This window comes from Apus apus, chromosome 8 (assembly GCF_020740795.1).
Source record: "Apus apus isolate bApuApu2 chromosome 8, bApuApu2.pri.cur, whole genome shotgun sequence".
NCBI classification, from domain to species: Eukaryota; Metazoa; Chordata; class Aves; order Apodiformes; family Apodidae; genus Apus; species Apus apus.
Window position 1 is genome coordinate 18,930,559 of NC_067289.1, and position 16,176 is coordinate 18,946,734.

The 16,176-nt window shown below is 41.3% G+C and overlaps 1 protein-coding gene across 2 annotated transcripts; it reads right to left on the reverse strand.

The window, feature by feature from the left end:
* Positions 1-292: 292 nt before the first annotated feature.
* Positions 293-9,662, reverse strand: TTC14 (tetratricopeptide repeat domain 14). Of its 2 annotated transcripts, XM_051626653.1 has the most exons (12): positions 9,473-9,662; positions 9,251-9,372; positions 8,808-9,007; positions 8,329-8,413; positions 8,120-8,249; positions 7,333-7,485; positions 6,580-6,651; positions 5,238-5,357; positions 5,030-5,152; positions 4,252-4,369; positions 2,199-2,308; positions 293-1,740 (listed from the first exon to the last, which is right to left on the reverse strand). In XM_051626653.1, the coding sequence occupies exons 1-12, from the start codon at positions 9,634-9,636 to the stop codon at positions 780-782; spliced, it is 2,358 nt and encodes a 785-aa protein (XP_051482613.1). In that variant the 5' UTR covers positions 9,637-9,662; the 3' UTR covers positions 293-779. The 2 variants fall into 2 exon arrangements, 1 of the variants encoding a protein (XP_051482613.1); XR_007890223.1 differs by lacking the exon at positions 293-1,740 and having other exon boundaries at positions 2,223-2,308; positions 2,771-4,369.
* Between the last annotated feature and the right edge of the window lie 6,514 nt (positions 9,663-16,176).

Genomic DNA, 16,176 nt, shown 5'->3' on the forward strand with positions numbered 1-16,176 from the left:
ATGCAACTGCTTGCTTCAAGCTAGTTGTAAAGCAAATAGCTAAAAGCAAAAAAACCCAAAGGCTTGCAGTTGAGCTTACCTACAAAATAAACACTGTGTTAAAACTCTTCAGTTGTGTTTTTGGTTTTTTTTTACATTACTTAGAGAATATGTTGGATGCATTTAAAGAATGGAATACACTTGCCTTCACAGACACTGGAGGGTTCCAACCACCCATGCAGCACACAGCACCAGTGCACCAGTATGAAACATCCCAGCAACATCAGCCAAAATATCAAGGCAAGACGAAGAATTACAAAAAACTCAGAAAATTTAATGATCAGATCAGCTGTATACATCGATAGCACATGACTTTCATTCACTGATCACCTTTCTGTAGCTGGAAGCTAAGTTTGACACAAAAATATCAAGAGTCAGTAGTACCCCAGGGGTCAAGAAAACAAAACCAAAACACGCCTGTTGTTACAGTGCCTATTTTGTGTGAGTTACAGCTAACTACAGCCCAGGGGTATCAGAGGATTTCAACCTGTCAACCAGAGAATATTGTACAGGAACATCCCAGATTAAGAGCACAGGAGACTTAGATTTTAAATAACTGGTATTTTATGTAAGGTATCCTTGCATCTCTTTCCACGATACAATCTTAAAGTATTCTGAGACATTCTGTAAGACAGAACAAATTCTGCCTTTCCTCTGACCCCTCACATGCGGCTCCTCAACAGATACTTGGATGAAAGTTGATTTAACTACACTCACCAAAATACTATTTTTTAGGTACTTCACTGTTTCTTTTGCTTACTACCTTTTTCCCTCTCAAACTCAGCTATTTGATTGAATATGTTAACTAAGTTTTGGGGCAAGTTTCTTTTAATGCCACTTTCTGGTTCTGCTGTGTCATTACAAGACACTTCTTCATCTGGTTCCTTTGTTTTAGGTGTCTCCTCATAACTTCTTTTCCTACTCTTATACTCACTTTCATTTTTGTGCTGATTTAACACGTGCCTACCACAATCATCACTTTTCTCACCTTCACGTATGCAGGTACTAGAATATGATCTGTGCTTTCCCACTGACTTGCCAGAATAGTCAGACCCTGCTGGAGACACAGAATACCTGTCTTGACCTAAACCATGTTTTTTAAATGGCTCTTTTCTCCACTCTTCATCCCTTTCTGATGTCCTAAAATAACGTGTCCTGGGTTTATAATCTGATTTATGATAAGAACCCAAAGATCCTCTCTGACTGGAGAAAAATCTATCTGTCTTACCATATTTTTCAGTTTTGCTACTACTTGGCAGAGTTCTAGAGCTACTGTAAGAATCTCTTGAATCTTCAGACCTACCTCCAAAAGTGTCTTCATCATCACCTGAAGTCCTTGAAAAAGAATAGTGTCTGTCTTTCTCTTTTACCTCTTTTTTGGGACACACTAAGCTGTCCTGCCTTTCCAGCAGTTTTTCCACTTCAAAATTTTGGTTAAGAAAGGAAGCAGAGGTATCAGCCGGAGGCGAATACCACTCCTCTTTCTTTATCTGATCTTTATAATGAGAAGAAGCTCTAGATGAGTATTTCTTGGAGCTGTGAGCAGACGCAGATCTCTTCCGATGCTTTTTCTTACATTTCTTGTGAGCTGAGGAAGAGGAGGAGGAAGAAGAATTTGAGACATCTGATGAAGAATCACTTGATGATGATGATGATGATGATGAAGAGGAGGAAGTTGAAACTTTCCTTTTCTTCTTCAACCTACAAAATGTAATTAATCTGTGAGATAATCTTCAGTATCAGGAAAAAATTCCACGTAGAAAGCAAACCTGTATTCCCCAGTTTGGGTGAAATTGGATTGTAAGGCATGAATGGAAACTGAGCCTCATCTGGCAAGACAATTCCAAATGTCTTTTCTTTATCAAAGAAATAAGATTAAATGCCCTGAACAGTTTGCTATAAAAGGCATCTTTCCCAGATTAATATGGCATTACGTGTTGCAAATACTTCATGTTGTGAAGTACAGTTCAAACAACTTCTCTTCCACATATATCTCCATTAAAGGTTTTATGCACTAAAGGACTCTATACACAAAAAAATTCTGGAGGAAAAGCAGCTTACCTAGCTTACTGTTGGACAACCTGTTTGGAAATGGACTGCCCATAGTCTTATCTGTACTTTTTACCACACAATTAGTATTCTGAATATAACAAAGTTACCTTTTTTCTTCTTTTAAGAGCTTACGCAATTTTTCTGCACTTGTTTCTACTTTCTTTTCTTTCTGTCTTGCTTCTTTGGCAGCTTGTTTCTCCCTCATTTCCAAAGATTTCTTTTTTGAACCCAAGCATCATAAAAAAAAAATTACATTAGAAGTGTTAACACGGGTATTTTTCCCCATGTCCCAAACCCCATTCAAATATATAATTACACCAGGGATGTTTTACCAGGATTCCCAGATCAAGAATTAATATTGTTCAGGAGTTTGGCATTAGCCATTGTGATAATCAGGTTTACATTAAGGACCATATTGCAGTTTTTATTCCATTAAAAGAATATATTCAACCAGCCATTGCAGTGGTACCCGTGATCCAGCACACCAGGAAGCATGGAGCCCAAAAGGGATAGACAGAATATGCAAGAAAAACACAGTATTACCAACACAGAGAAAAGAAGAAGGGGGGGGAAAAAAAGAGAAAGGTTAGAGGGAAAGTATCATTATTGTAGTTCACAAGTAAAACATGGCAGAACCCATTTAAAAATGTATCCAAGTTGGCCATGTTTCAATACAAACCGTTTTGTAACAATTTCACAGACCAGTTTGAGGCATAGTTTACGTAAGAAATCATGTTCCAAGGGTTTGTTGGTGATGAGCAGCACCAGGTGTCAGATACAGCAACAACGGTCCAATTCAGAAGAAAATGCATTGGAGAAAAACACATAATCAGTATTACAGGAAAAAAGACTTCAGGGCTGTTTCAGCCATTCTAGCACAACAGTGATAGTATCAGACTTAGGTATGAAAACAAAGGTAAATACAGAATATCTCATCAAATGAATAATCCTTAAACTAATTAAGTCTATTAGAGATCATAGTTCTGCCTTCTATAGCTATAAAGAGTAGGTCTAATTCATACTGAGAGTGAGTTAAAGAGTCTATTGTTTTCAAAACTTAGCAACAGACACAACAAAGGAAACCCTCAGTAGCAGCTAACACCTTTCAAATCTTCCAACAGTAGCTGGTACCCTGGGTTTCATCTGCTGCAGCAATGACCTATTATACCAGGAAAATGCAAAAGGAGAGTAAAATTGGTCTCCTTCTTGCTGACAACATTCTTCACAATTTTAGCTGAGACTGACACCTTTTTTTAACGCAGCCAACAATGGTTTAGCTATGATGTAGTTCAGTTTTATTAAGAAGATTGTCATATCTCCTCTTCCCCCTTTTTTCAACACAGCCTGTCAGCATTATGGCTCCACCAACTGAAGAACTGCCCAGGGCCATCTACCCAGTCTATGTAACTCCTTACATGCAGAAGCATAGAACAAAACAAGCCTGCTCCTCAGTGCTGTTTTACTCTTTGATCCTCTCTGGAAGACAACACAAGTAAAGGAGGTAAACAAAAGAAAAAAAGACAACAATTCAGATTAACAGAGAGCCCCACCAGGGCTCACCTGGGAAACATGCTGCATGCAAGAGAAGAGGGGGGAAAAACAGACAGCAGAGGAGAAAGCTAAAAACTGCCTGTCCACCCACCCTTCCACCTCCTGCCACTTCCCTTTAAAGCACCTCTTAATTTCCCCTCTTGTGACACTCCTGTGAGTTAGTTTTGACTGGTTATCTTTTCATAACTACTCCAAATGACAAGGATCTGGCTGATCCAATGGTATGGAATGTTTGTTTGGCTTGTGTAAGTGTCTCACGTTTTGCATGTTTGTATTCACAGAATGTTTTAACATCAGTAATCATGCTTGTGTGGTGGACTACTCTTATTCTTGTTTTAGCTGACAGGGTTGACAGTTATTTGCTCTTTCCCTGTCTCCACTATTTGTCATTTCTTTACTACCCTCTTCAAAACAGTGGAGTCACCAAGAGGTACCTTTCTTCTGGTAGGTACAGCCATAATGCTCACTATAAAAGATTTACTGTGGAGAAGGGAAGCAGAGAATAAGACAAACCAACTTGAACTCTCCCTGTTCAAAAGATTTAGTATGACCTTTTATGTTCACGTATTGTCACTGAGCATATTATATGAAGAGAAAGTAAAGAATCACCTGCATGTGCTTACGGAGCTTTGTTAAGGCCTCTTGTGCTTCCTGAAATGTCTCATCCAAACTTAAGGCTTTTTTATAGTAATTCTCAGCATTTACTAGTTTGTCTTCCTCTTCCAACCTAAATTCAAGTGATAATTTATATACAATTAAACAACAGATTTTGACATTTTTTCTTATTTTTGGGATTACCTTGTTATTTGCACTATGACACTACCACTGCATCCCTCCAAGACCCAACCACCTTAGCCCACCTCAGTAAAGAAATAAAATGGCATTTCTGACATTATTATCTTCTAATCATCATCGGAACTGCTATTCTTTGAAATTTCAATTCCACTTTCAAAAATACTGTCTTTCTCTACTTAACATAGGGCTTAAAAGAAATCTACTACCTGAATATTAAAAAAATAAAATTTTGTGTTACAGGGGTAGACCAGTATTTCAGAACATCATTTTCTTACAAATACTTTCTTTAAAAAATCCAACAACCTATTGGAATATATTCAAACATTTCACAAGACTTTATGCAAGCCTGGTACCCTACCAGTGAAAGGATATCAAGGATTAAACCTCAAGTATTTAGCCAGGATTTCAACTGAGACAGAGAAGAAAGTGTCAACCAACTGCACAAGTAGGTATACTTCCAACAAAAACTTTTTGTTGTTTAACACACAATCAGGAAGGAAAGATGCCATCTGTGTCCTAACTAGAATGGTATTAAAAAATACTGTGAGAAAACCTGTGAACAACCAAAGAGAAACACAACCCCAACACTTACTGTCCGCCTCTTTCCACAAGTGTCTGACAGAGGTATTTTCTTGCATTTCTATGGGTAGGACAGTTTTCTAAAGCAATTTCAAAATCACCTATAGCTTTGTTCAGACTTCCTTTTGTTGCATATCTAGGACAACAGAAAAGTAGCATGGATTTTAATGATGTTTCTCTTTCATGAAGTAGAAAAAAACCAATGAAACAAGATGACTCACAGAGCTCCACGTGCTACCAAAGCTTCAACGTTTTGTGGATCAATTTCCAAAGCCTTGTTGTACTCATTCATGGCTTCCACATGGCGCCCAACCTTAAAATAATCAACCCCAGCCTTCACACTGATGAAAAATATTTAGAAAATATTAGGCACAGTTACTCTATGCAGATTTTATACTGTCAGTTGCTCACAAATTATGGTTCCAAACAAGAGACAGGTAATAAAACTTGACCTGGTTATCATGGCATTTCAAACAAACGTGATATTGACATTATTCCACAACAATATACTGTCTTTAATCCAAAATCTTAAGTCACTGGAGACCATTTCTGCAGACAGTGCTACTACATTACACTGTTTTTCACTTATGGAATGAATACTTAAGACACTTTTCTGCACAAAAATCTATACGTGACCAACCGCTATTAACCTGGAACTGGCTTCATTAAATCCAAAGCTAAAAATCACCATTAGACCAATGACACAAGGGGAGATAGGTAGACAGCACACACTGAAACTAGTTCATCTCAAACTCAAATATTTTGAGGTTTTACATTTCAAAATACCTGATCCTTTCTTCTATATTTGCTAAGAGATTAACTTATTGGAAGAGAACTGATATGAGTAGCATTTCAGAACTTTTCATTTCAGGCTCCTTAAAAAAAATGAAAATATATATTTATCATTATAAGCAACATTTTCTGCAGTTAATCAAAGTTGTAAAACACTACTGCTTTAAGAAAAAGCACTGTTTTGTTAGCATAGAAACCAGAAATTCTGAGGCTTCACTCAGATTTTTTTTTAGCTAGTAGATTCAAGAGCTTTGCTACAAAAAAACCCACAAACTTGTTAGGAGAACAGTCTCTCTTTTGCCTCCTCCACCCTGTAGCCTGCCCAAAGACACTGCACAGTGTGAATGCAACAGCACCTCTCCAGAGCTGCTGTTTCAAATGCAGCCAGGGAAACACAACTTTTCAAAAATAGGCAGTGCATGTGTTAAATCTACAGTTTGAGGCTAAAATAGCATGACAAGCAGCATCAGGACTTTCAACCCCCAATTCTAAAATGGAAAACTTTGTATACGGTCTTGTCACAAATCTTGCTGTCATCTCACCAGCGTGTTATAAATATTCTAAGTTCTCCCTTTAACCTGACGTGTGTTTTGGAACTGAATGGCGAAACTTGATCTATCCTGTACCCACTTGGCAGTTAGGGCTGCTCCTAGTTAGATCACAGCTCATGTGGTGGAAAAACTGGTTCACTATGTATTTCCTTTTAAGAAATACAACCTGGAACCTAATCCAACCTAACAATAAGCTCTGACAAGAAAAGGTATCGCGTACCATTTCAAGGCCCAGGATGCAGATTGCTTTTTCCTCAATGCAGGGGCATAATCTTCTTCACTGAAGTTTTTACTGTGAGGAAAAAAAAACAAAACAAAACTATCAAGCTGACCTTCTGACTCTACAAAATATGTAGTGGACTTGAAATAAGCTGGAATCTTATTTATACAATGCCTTACTGCTCCTCCTCAGTCATGAATGTTCTTTCACGTTTCTGAAACCAGTTTTTCCCAACCCATTCTAAAAGTGCTGAACTGAACTAGTACAGCTACGGTACATGTAACAAAAATACACCATATTCACACCTGCTTTAGGGCCTAATATACGTACAGGGCTCACAACATCAATCATTGCATATGTCTGAGACTATTTTACCGAAGAGATCAGATCTATTATAAAAATAAGCGTTCTGAAAAAACATCAAACAGAAAATATTGAAACTTAAACATCCTGCATTTCAGTCCAAAGATGTAGACAACTTCTATGCAATAAATTCCTGAAGTATCTGGTATGAAACCTTGTGTGTGAGAAGGTGTCTTGCTTATTCAGAGGAACAGAATTTCAAATGTAAATTTCTTCCTCTAGAGAAGTCTCCTTTCAAATCCTTAAGGACACGTAAGCCGCAGTCACGCAAATCAAAATGAAAAAGCTTTAAGTACAAGTGGTCTAGGACTTCCACTCACAAGTCTATTTCAATGGATTAGAATAATCTCCATGAAGCTATAGGATAGGGACAATGTAAAAATCACTTACATTTGAAGGCTTCTCAGCAAAGAGGGTGGATTTGATTCACTTAGTCCTAGTTTTTCTGCTAGATATTCAACTAATGACGGATTAGCGAAGCCCGGGGAACGATGCAAAACCTCTTCAAATGTCTCTCCTGTGTTAGCAACTTCCATGCTTCGCCTTAAAAACACCAGCAAAGTACACAAACACAACCTCACAGACACTAGACTCAATCTTATGGTGCTTACATTTAACATTAAAACGCCTGTATTGATATATATATTACTGCTCACAAGCTGTTCTCTTTTACAGGCACATTTTCTTCTACTTGGCAACCTCTGCATCCTTGAGCCTAAATGAGACCTATTCTGGCACCCATTCAGGCACCTCCAGGACATACAAAAACATTACAAACATTGCAGAGAGCTGTTGTGTCCTTCTGTCTTCTAATAGCAATTAAAAATTTTAAGAATTTCATTTTCCAGTCTCTCAAGGTTTTTGTCGGGTGTATTTTTTGTTGCTGTGTGGGTTTTTTCTTTGTTTGGATAGGTTTTTTATTTTTATTAAAGCAGTCCCACAGTGACACACACCTCACTCTGCTTTTTGCTCTCCTTACATTTTGGCAAAGATGCTGAAGACCAAGCACACCTGACATACTCAGAAACAGGTATGTTAAAGAGATAAACCACAGAAAGTGTGCAGTCATCCAATTAATCAGAAACACTATTGACAAGTATAAATAACAGTCTGTCAAGGATGCTCTTCAGACTCACTAACTACACCAAGCAAGTACAGTTGAAGAGCATGTTCTTACCTATAATGTAACGGGAGGTCATCAGAAGTAACTACACCCAGTTTTGTACTGGAAAAATTGGGTGGAAGAGCTGAGCTGTAAAGTGACACCGTGAGCTTCTCATGGTAACGATCAACATCCTTGATTGCAGCTACAGAAACAATAAAAGTTTGGATTAAGTTACAGAAACATCTCAAAACAGATTCCCAACAACTTGTGCAGCTACTTGCCTCGAATAAGGTCCCCATTTTGATAATAAGATAAAGGATCTCCATGGTTGCTTTGAGGAGGAACATCTCTCAAGGGACAAAGAGCCTGCAACAGAAGAAAGCAGAACTATCATAAACAAAACTAAAAGCTGGGCTTTTTTCTTCCCAAGATCAAACCAGAAGTTAATTAGTTTAACATACTAGTTCATCACATCAGAGCTGTGATATTAAAATAAGAGCTTAGTTAAAACAAAAACTTACACAACCGTAAACGATGAAATATTCAACTCAAAAGTATTAAATATTGAGTATGGGTCATAAAAAGAAGCATTTGCTGGCTCAACAAAGCACCACGAGCTGTCCACAAATTCAGATACCACCCACCATCCCCGAGTTCAGCTTCACCTCCTCCCGCTGCATCCAGAGACGCAGGGGACAACCAACACATCACACAGTCACCACTCATCCAGTACAAACTACTGATCAAAGCTGTATCTCACACTGATTTCCAAATCTGATATCTCCCGTATGATGCCACTTCCCAGGCAAATGAGCACCATGAAGAAGCCAAATTCACGGATAGAAGTAATCCTCCCAAACACGATATCGCCGCGCTCGATGTCCCGAAAAAACAGTTCTCTCCTGTCTTCCCTGGGAACATCCAGGAACCGTTCCAGGGGAGGCATGACAGCGTAATACTCTGCAACACAGGAGACGCTCAGTCACAAACCCGCCAACCTACAGCCTGACAACACAAAATCCTTCACCGTGGCAAAACACGTGCAACAACCCGAGTCACCTGCGCTAGCAGGAAGCGTGTACAGTGCCTATAAAAGGCAACGGCAAAATTTTTCCACCCGATTTTTAAAACCACCGCTAACCCCAGCGCAGGGCCCTTACGCCCGGAGGCCGCTCCGGGAGCTGCGGCGGTTCCCCCGCTCACCCTCATGCTCCTCGATGGCGTCGCAGAACGGCCCGTTGGGCCTCCAGGCGTGGGCAAAGAGCAGGTCAGCCTTCCTGGCAATGAAGCGCTTTATCTCGGTGTCAATGCCCGACGTCTCTTTCCTGGGGGAAGGAGAAGCCGGTGAGAAGCGCCCCGCGCGCCCCGCACACCCCGCAAACCCCGCACCGCCCCGCAAACCCCGCACCGCCCCGCACCCCTCACCAGGCGGCCGGCGGGTGCGGGGCCCCGCGGGGCGGCTCGAGGGCAGCCCCCGGCGGCGGCAGCAGTCCGCGGAAGTCGGGGTTGTCGTGCTGCTCGGCGCGGAGCAGGGAGAGCAGCGCGGGGCCGTGGTAGCTCAGCGCCTGCCGCAGCAGCTCCCGGTCCATCCCGCCGCCCCGCCCGGAACAGGAACCGGCGCCGGAACCTGCCGGGCGGGCGCTGCGCCGCGGGGCCACGCGCATGCGCGGGGGGAGGCGGCGGGGCCGAGGGCGGGCGGTGCGAGCAGCGCCCCCGGGGGGCAGGAGGACCGCGCCGAGCGGCGGCGGCGCCAGCGCCGAGCGGCCCAGGGCCCGGCCCGGCCCGGCCCGGCCCGGCCCCGCGGCGCCGCTGCGTGTTCAGGGGTCACTGCGAGAACAAGCGCAAACAAAGGGGCAAACACCACGGAGGCGCCCGCCGGCCACGCCAGCCCCGGCCGGCTCGGCAGCGCGGGGGGAGCGGCGGCCGTGCCGGTAGAGGGCGCTGCGGCCCCGCCGGGCGCTCGGGCGGGCGGGGCGGGGCGGGGCGGGGCCGGTCCCCCGGGAGGTGCGTCCTCCTGGGGGTCCCGCATCTCGCCCGGGGCTGCGGGGCTCCTGTCACCAGGGAACGGCCGCGACATTCCCGCCGCCCTGGGCTGGCTGGTCCCTCGGGCCGGCCCGTCGGATGGTCCGTCCCAGCGGAACCCGCAGGCGCCCGGCCCGCGCCGTCAGAGCAGCTGTCCTGAAACAGGGGACGGGGCAGTTACCTCCGGAGGGATCGTGCACCGGCGTTAGAGCTGAGCCGCTAAAACAGGCCTAAGGGTTCAGCCTGCCAGCACGAACCTCACATGCCAGAAAGACACCGAAGTCAGGAGGCTCTTCATGCAAATCACCTCTTCTAGCTAAAGGAGAAAGGTGCTTAAAACCGGCTGGAATTAATCCAGGTCCGTTAGAAAGATCCCAGTTTTTCAGTCTTCAAGAATCATTTGTCTCTGGCATTGAGTTTAATAATTAACTTTAAAAGTGGAGGGGGAGGAAAAGAAAACCCGCTGCCAACAGCACAATGTTACTTCTGCCCTCAGTACAATGCTGAAGAAAAAACTGCGACCTGGCTGTCAGCAGATCAGTGGCACAAACTCCTCTAGGAAGCAGCTGAGAGGGCAAGGATCGTATCAGACACTGGTCTCAGAAGCTCAGTTCAAAGCCAGCAGGGATATCACTGGTGTAGCAGACTTGGGGAAGACACTAGAAGGGCAAATTTGAATTTTATTTTCATTTCATGCCTCCTTGTTTTAATATAATGAAAGATAAAGAAGGCATAACACTAACTATACCAAAAAGCTGTCTGGATTTTAATTTAAAGTCTTCCTGATCTCTGTAAGACCAGGTGTGGGCTTGGATTTCTGGTTACCATGGTGGAAAAAAAACACACCCATAAACACTAGATGGAAATTTCTAGACATTAAGACTTACTAGAGATAGACTGAAATGGAAAGGTTAATGCACCTGCAAAGATCCAGTGCAGAAATGGAACCTTTCCTGGATGAGTCACCCTGCGAGTGCAACATCCTGAACTGAGTTGCACAATTACAAATAATGGCAGTTTTATTTGATGGAATGGTATTCTGAGGAAGAGTTAATTTGTGTTGCTTAGTAAATCTGAAGAGCTAGCAATAAAAAAGGTTGTTGGAAGCACAAACTCTGCTGGTGTAAGCATTTCTCCAGTCTAATATGCAGATACACAACGTGTACAAGACGACGTTATGAATAAATACTTTAGATGTGTTATGGCTTCTGGAGTTAACATACCAGCAAAAAATCATGGTGAGAGCTGAACCACCCATGATTATGGATTCTTTTTACAGACATTCCATTCTATGAGTAGAAATCAATTGTATTTCAGGGAATTCAGAAGTTTATATCATATTAACACAGAGAATGTACACTAGTTGTCCCTGAACACGAGCGTTAACTTTGTATTTAAAGGGTTCTTTTGTTTAACTGGGCCCAACGGATTCTGAAGTTATCTAAATCAAACTAAAATGCTCCAAATAACTCCATCTTCAAAAACAGGTTTGCCAGAGCAGGATATGTGAGCATAAAAGTGTCATTTTCTTTTGTTTTTTCAGGTTATCGTAATGAACTCAGAAGCAAAGCAAGTCTATGGCATATTGTGCATGGTTCCACCTCACTCAGGGCACACACAAGCCTTTGCCATCCTTTTCTCTCATGGACACTGCCTGGCTATCCACTGTGGTTTAAAAAGTATCTTTGCATGTTTTCAGTGGTAGATTTTTATTTTTTTTTTCCCCAGTTTTTGCTTGTTTTACTTCAGTTACCCAATAGGGAATATTTTTGATAAATGGCTATATCAGCCACGGCACTTTAGGCATAGATAGTGCTAAACAGAACAGTATGGAATAAATCCAGGGGTATAAATAGAGCTAAGGAGAGCCCAGGCCTGAGGAGGAGAATGTTCCGTATGCTACAATGTCATTAATCCTCTGTTATACTGACCTAGGAACTGTGAGTGGGCAGGAAGTGTCCTGATTTCTGCAGGAGCAAGTGATAGAACACATTGCCTTGCTCAAAGAGAAGCATTCCAGGTACTCTGAAACCAGGCATGCCTGAATGAGTTTGTTGCAAATTTTGTGACAGTTTAGGTCAATGCATGGTAAAAGGCAGCTCCCCAAATCCATCCTGCAGCCTCTAACTCCCACAGTACAAAGCTGATGAATGTCCCCCCCTGCTAGCTTTGAACCCAGGGTCAAACAGTTACAGGACCCCTGAACAACCCAAAACTGTTAGGCATGATGGAATTTCAAAGTGGGTATATGAAATACTAAGCATCAAACTCCAGCAAGCACAGTTTGAATGCAACAAGGTCAAGCTGCTTTTCAAACGTTCCCAACTATCCAATGTCAGTGGTAAAGCTTACAAGAAAATCACATGGATTTTGTGTCAAGAGCCACATTTTATCTCTGACAAAAAGATTAGATCCTCCAAGGTTGTGCTTGTCAAAGTATCATATTCTGCAAAGTTTGAAAAGATTTGAGATAAATTTTAGCCTATTGCAGATGGGAGGGAAATGCTCAACTGAATGTGTCCTTTGGGCAAAGAAAGATGAAGCTGATTGTACTAATGAGAACGAACATGAAGAGCTATACTCCCAGCTGTGTTGTCAGAGATTTGGAAAATTCTGCCAAACCCAGTCCTGCTGCCCAGACTTTCTGCTACTTTATGCAGCATGTTCAAAGATTACATGGTGGATATCCAAGATATTAGTTTATCTCAAGTGTGATGTAGGGAAAGTCAGCACAAAGTACTTGCTAGCCAGGTGCTAGATCCACTTTGAGAAAAAGAGTATCTCTACAGGCACAATCACCAGATATGATGGAGGAGATAGGAAAACAACACCAATTTCAGCTTGATGGAACAACCCAAGTCACAGCCATTCAAATATTTTCCTTTTTAAGAAGTTCATTAAGTCCAACTTTGCCATGATCTGTGAGAGAGAATAAGCTTTCAGTGACATGTAAACTCACCTGGAGATTCGCTGAGCACCTGCTGATGCTGTCGTAGATCTTTGCATTTCTCAGATTTCTGGAAAAGTGTAGAAAATGAATAGTCAGTTATATGTAATAAATATATAACGACAGACTGTGGAAATTGCCTGGGCTCTGAATTAACAATTAGACCCTGTTGGAATGCAACAGAAATAATAGTTAAGAAATGTCAGCTGAGAACCCTCTCTGACTTCAGGCAATTTCTGTCCAACTGCAGGCAGTGGCACTGCTGAGCCTTTTTGTGGCTGTGAGGGTTACTGCTCGTGCACCTAGGGCAGCATTTCTGCCTGCAGGTTACTGACGAGTATTTGAAAGTTTCAGGTGAGACTGAAAATGTTACTGAAGGAAACGTTGACACTGACTTTTTTTTACCTACATATGAAAAAACAGGGTGTTGCGAATGAAGGTTTGTTTATTTGACTGGAACACCAGTCAGGCATCTTAGTGGTAATCATGACACAGATGATATGGATACACCCACCTGCACATCTTGCAACATCTCTATAAATCCTGCCTACAGAGCAAATGCCTAAGATACAGGAGGGTCTCAGCAGAAGGTATGCTGAGGAGACAGGTTCTTGTGGTTTTTAAATGAATTTTCCAGCTTCTAACATTCATATACTGATAGTATCTACAGCTTTATAGTACCAGAGTCATCCTGGTTTCTGAGTTTTGGAGTAAGTCATTGCAACACAATCAGCAATCACAACTTTCCAGTTATCTGAGTAGAGCATTACTTATAATCCAAAATTATATTGCCATCATATAGCAAAATATAGTAAAAATATTTTATGTCAAATCTGCAAGCATTATAAAGAGATGTTTAACTTTAAGCATGCAACTACTCTCAGTTATTAAGTCTCACATACACAGTAGAACAGTATTCATGTTTTCATTGTGAAGTTCTTTCTCCAGCAATTCTCATCTTTCTGAATTGTCGTGGCACACATATGAACTTTCCAAAGGTGCTCAAAGAAGTCTCTAAAGTATTTTGAAGATCTAAACCAGCTGGAGTTCTTTTATTCCTAGTAAAACAACTTATTTCTTTTTTTGTATCTCATAGCCAGTTCTAATATTCCATTTGTGCAGCATGCATAATAAATACTGGCTAAAGAGCAATTAACTGCCACTGCTCATAATGGGGATTTCAGTGCCTCTGATGGATTTTGAACAAAGATTTTGAGGGTTCCCATGGACTTCAGCAGGTTTCAGGTCAAGCATGAAAGTCAGAAATCAGCCATTAACATTTCTGTGCTTGCCCTTCTGTCTACAATTAGGAAAGCATTAATTTCAATACACCAGTGCAATCAAGTGTCAAAGTCCAGACAGAGTTTGGCTGAAGCTGTTGAAATGTAAGTAATATACATCTGCTGATTTTTCTTTACATGCTTGTCTGATGAGGCCGTTATGCTCAAATACATAATGACAGGGAACAGAAGCTTTGAAACAAATGAAAATCTGAAGCAGAAACAAGAAAAAAGAAGGTAGCTTGAAATGTGAAAAAGCAGTATTTCTGTGAAAGAAAGTTGGGCAGGTAACAATCATGGACTTAGAGCAGAATTCAGGAACCCATGCTAAAAACTGAGCAATACCCAGAACTTCTCTCTTAAAAAAAACGAAACACAAAACAAACCAAAAAAACCAAAAAAACCAAACCAAAACAAAACCAAAAACAAACCCAAAAATCCAACCTCTAATATTGTGTCCCAAATGAAATGCAAAGACAAACTGAAATAAAAATGATGTATTTCATTCATCTCACTTTTGTAGCATATTCTGACACTGATACCAAATTCTGGTTTTGAAGGTATTGGCAGCTAATTCATACAGTAGTGCCTAAGATGGTTTTAAAAACCATAAAAGTAGGTTAGGTATGTAAATTCCTTTGCAAATTCTGCCCTAAAAAAGGATAATAATTATTACCACAAATTAAGTTCTCATATTATGCAAATGGAATTGTTTGCTGTCAAATCTAATTACAGATGTAGCTGCTGATTGTGAGTGAGGAGTAAACATACACAATTAAAACAGTGATGTTTAAAACTCCCCTCTTGTAACTGTGATGATCTGCTCCTTATCAAACTGGAAAACATATGCATGAAGGACTGTGTGTACACATGTAGGAGAACGCTAAGTGGGAGAAAGAAATACAGATTTTTCCATCTGTACAAAATGTCAACATACTGTCTGTAAAAAAGCATCAACAAAATCTTTCCAAGCACAGTTCACTCTGGTCAAATTCTAAACTGTACCTTCAGTGACAGTGAGAGTTAATCAAAGCTCCAATACAATGTTTCCTTAAGTTGAGAAGTTGGAAGGAAATTATGTAGCACTTTGAAAAATGCTACAAGGTTAATGCTAGATAGCACACATACAGTCAAGAGTCTGAACAGAAGGTTAATAGGCCAGGAGAAGGTTGGTCCTGAGAAATAAGACTTCAAGCAGATGTGGTTCAACTCCCTTGTTGGCCCCCACTGCCTGAATGCACCTCTGAGAAATGTGACAGCTAAGGAAATAGATTATTGTCAGGTCCTTGTATGCAGTGTTCCATTATTCTTTATCTTCTACTTCTCTGACTTGGTTCTTAATCTCACAATGCAAATTTAGTGTTTTGCTTCTCTAAAACTGAAAAAGTCTACCTTGTGTTAGGAGTGATCACAAAGGACATCTAAAAAGTCCAAGGTACAGTTTTTCATCAAAATGAATGAATTCAAATAATTCGCAGCATCCAAACAGCGTTTTGGGTCCTGCAACCCAGAAGAGGTTTGGAAATCTCAAAATGTGAGAAGTATTTCTCCCTAGACTGTAAGGATAATTTTGGCATTGAGTGCCAAGATCAGAGGAAAAGTCTTCCCTAACCAGAGCTAAGAGCACCTTTCTGTAAGGGGTGTGCCCCAGAGAAACAATATACAGTACCTGGTAGTCAGAAACTATCAAGTCTTTGACAAATGGTTTGCTGCAAAGGGCTGTCAAAAAAACACAAAACCCAACAACAAATAAAGGGAGTACATAGGACAGGGAAATTATAGGGGGAAAGTAGATTAAGATACCTGGTATCTTCAGTGGAGCTAAATGGAGGTATGAAAATACAGCAAGGGCTATAATGAGAAGTCTAAGATTCTGTAAC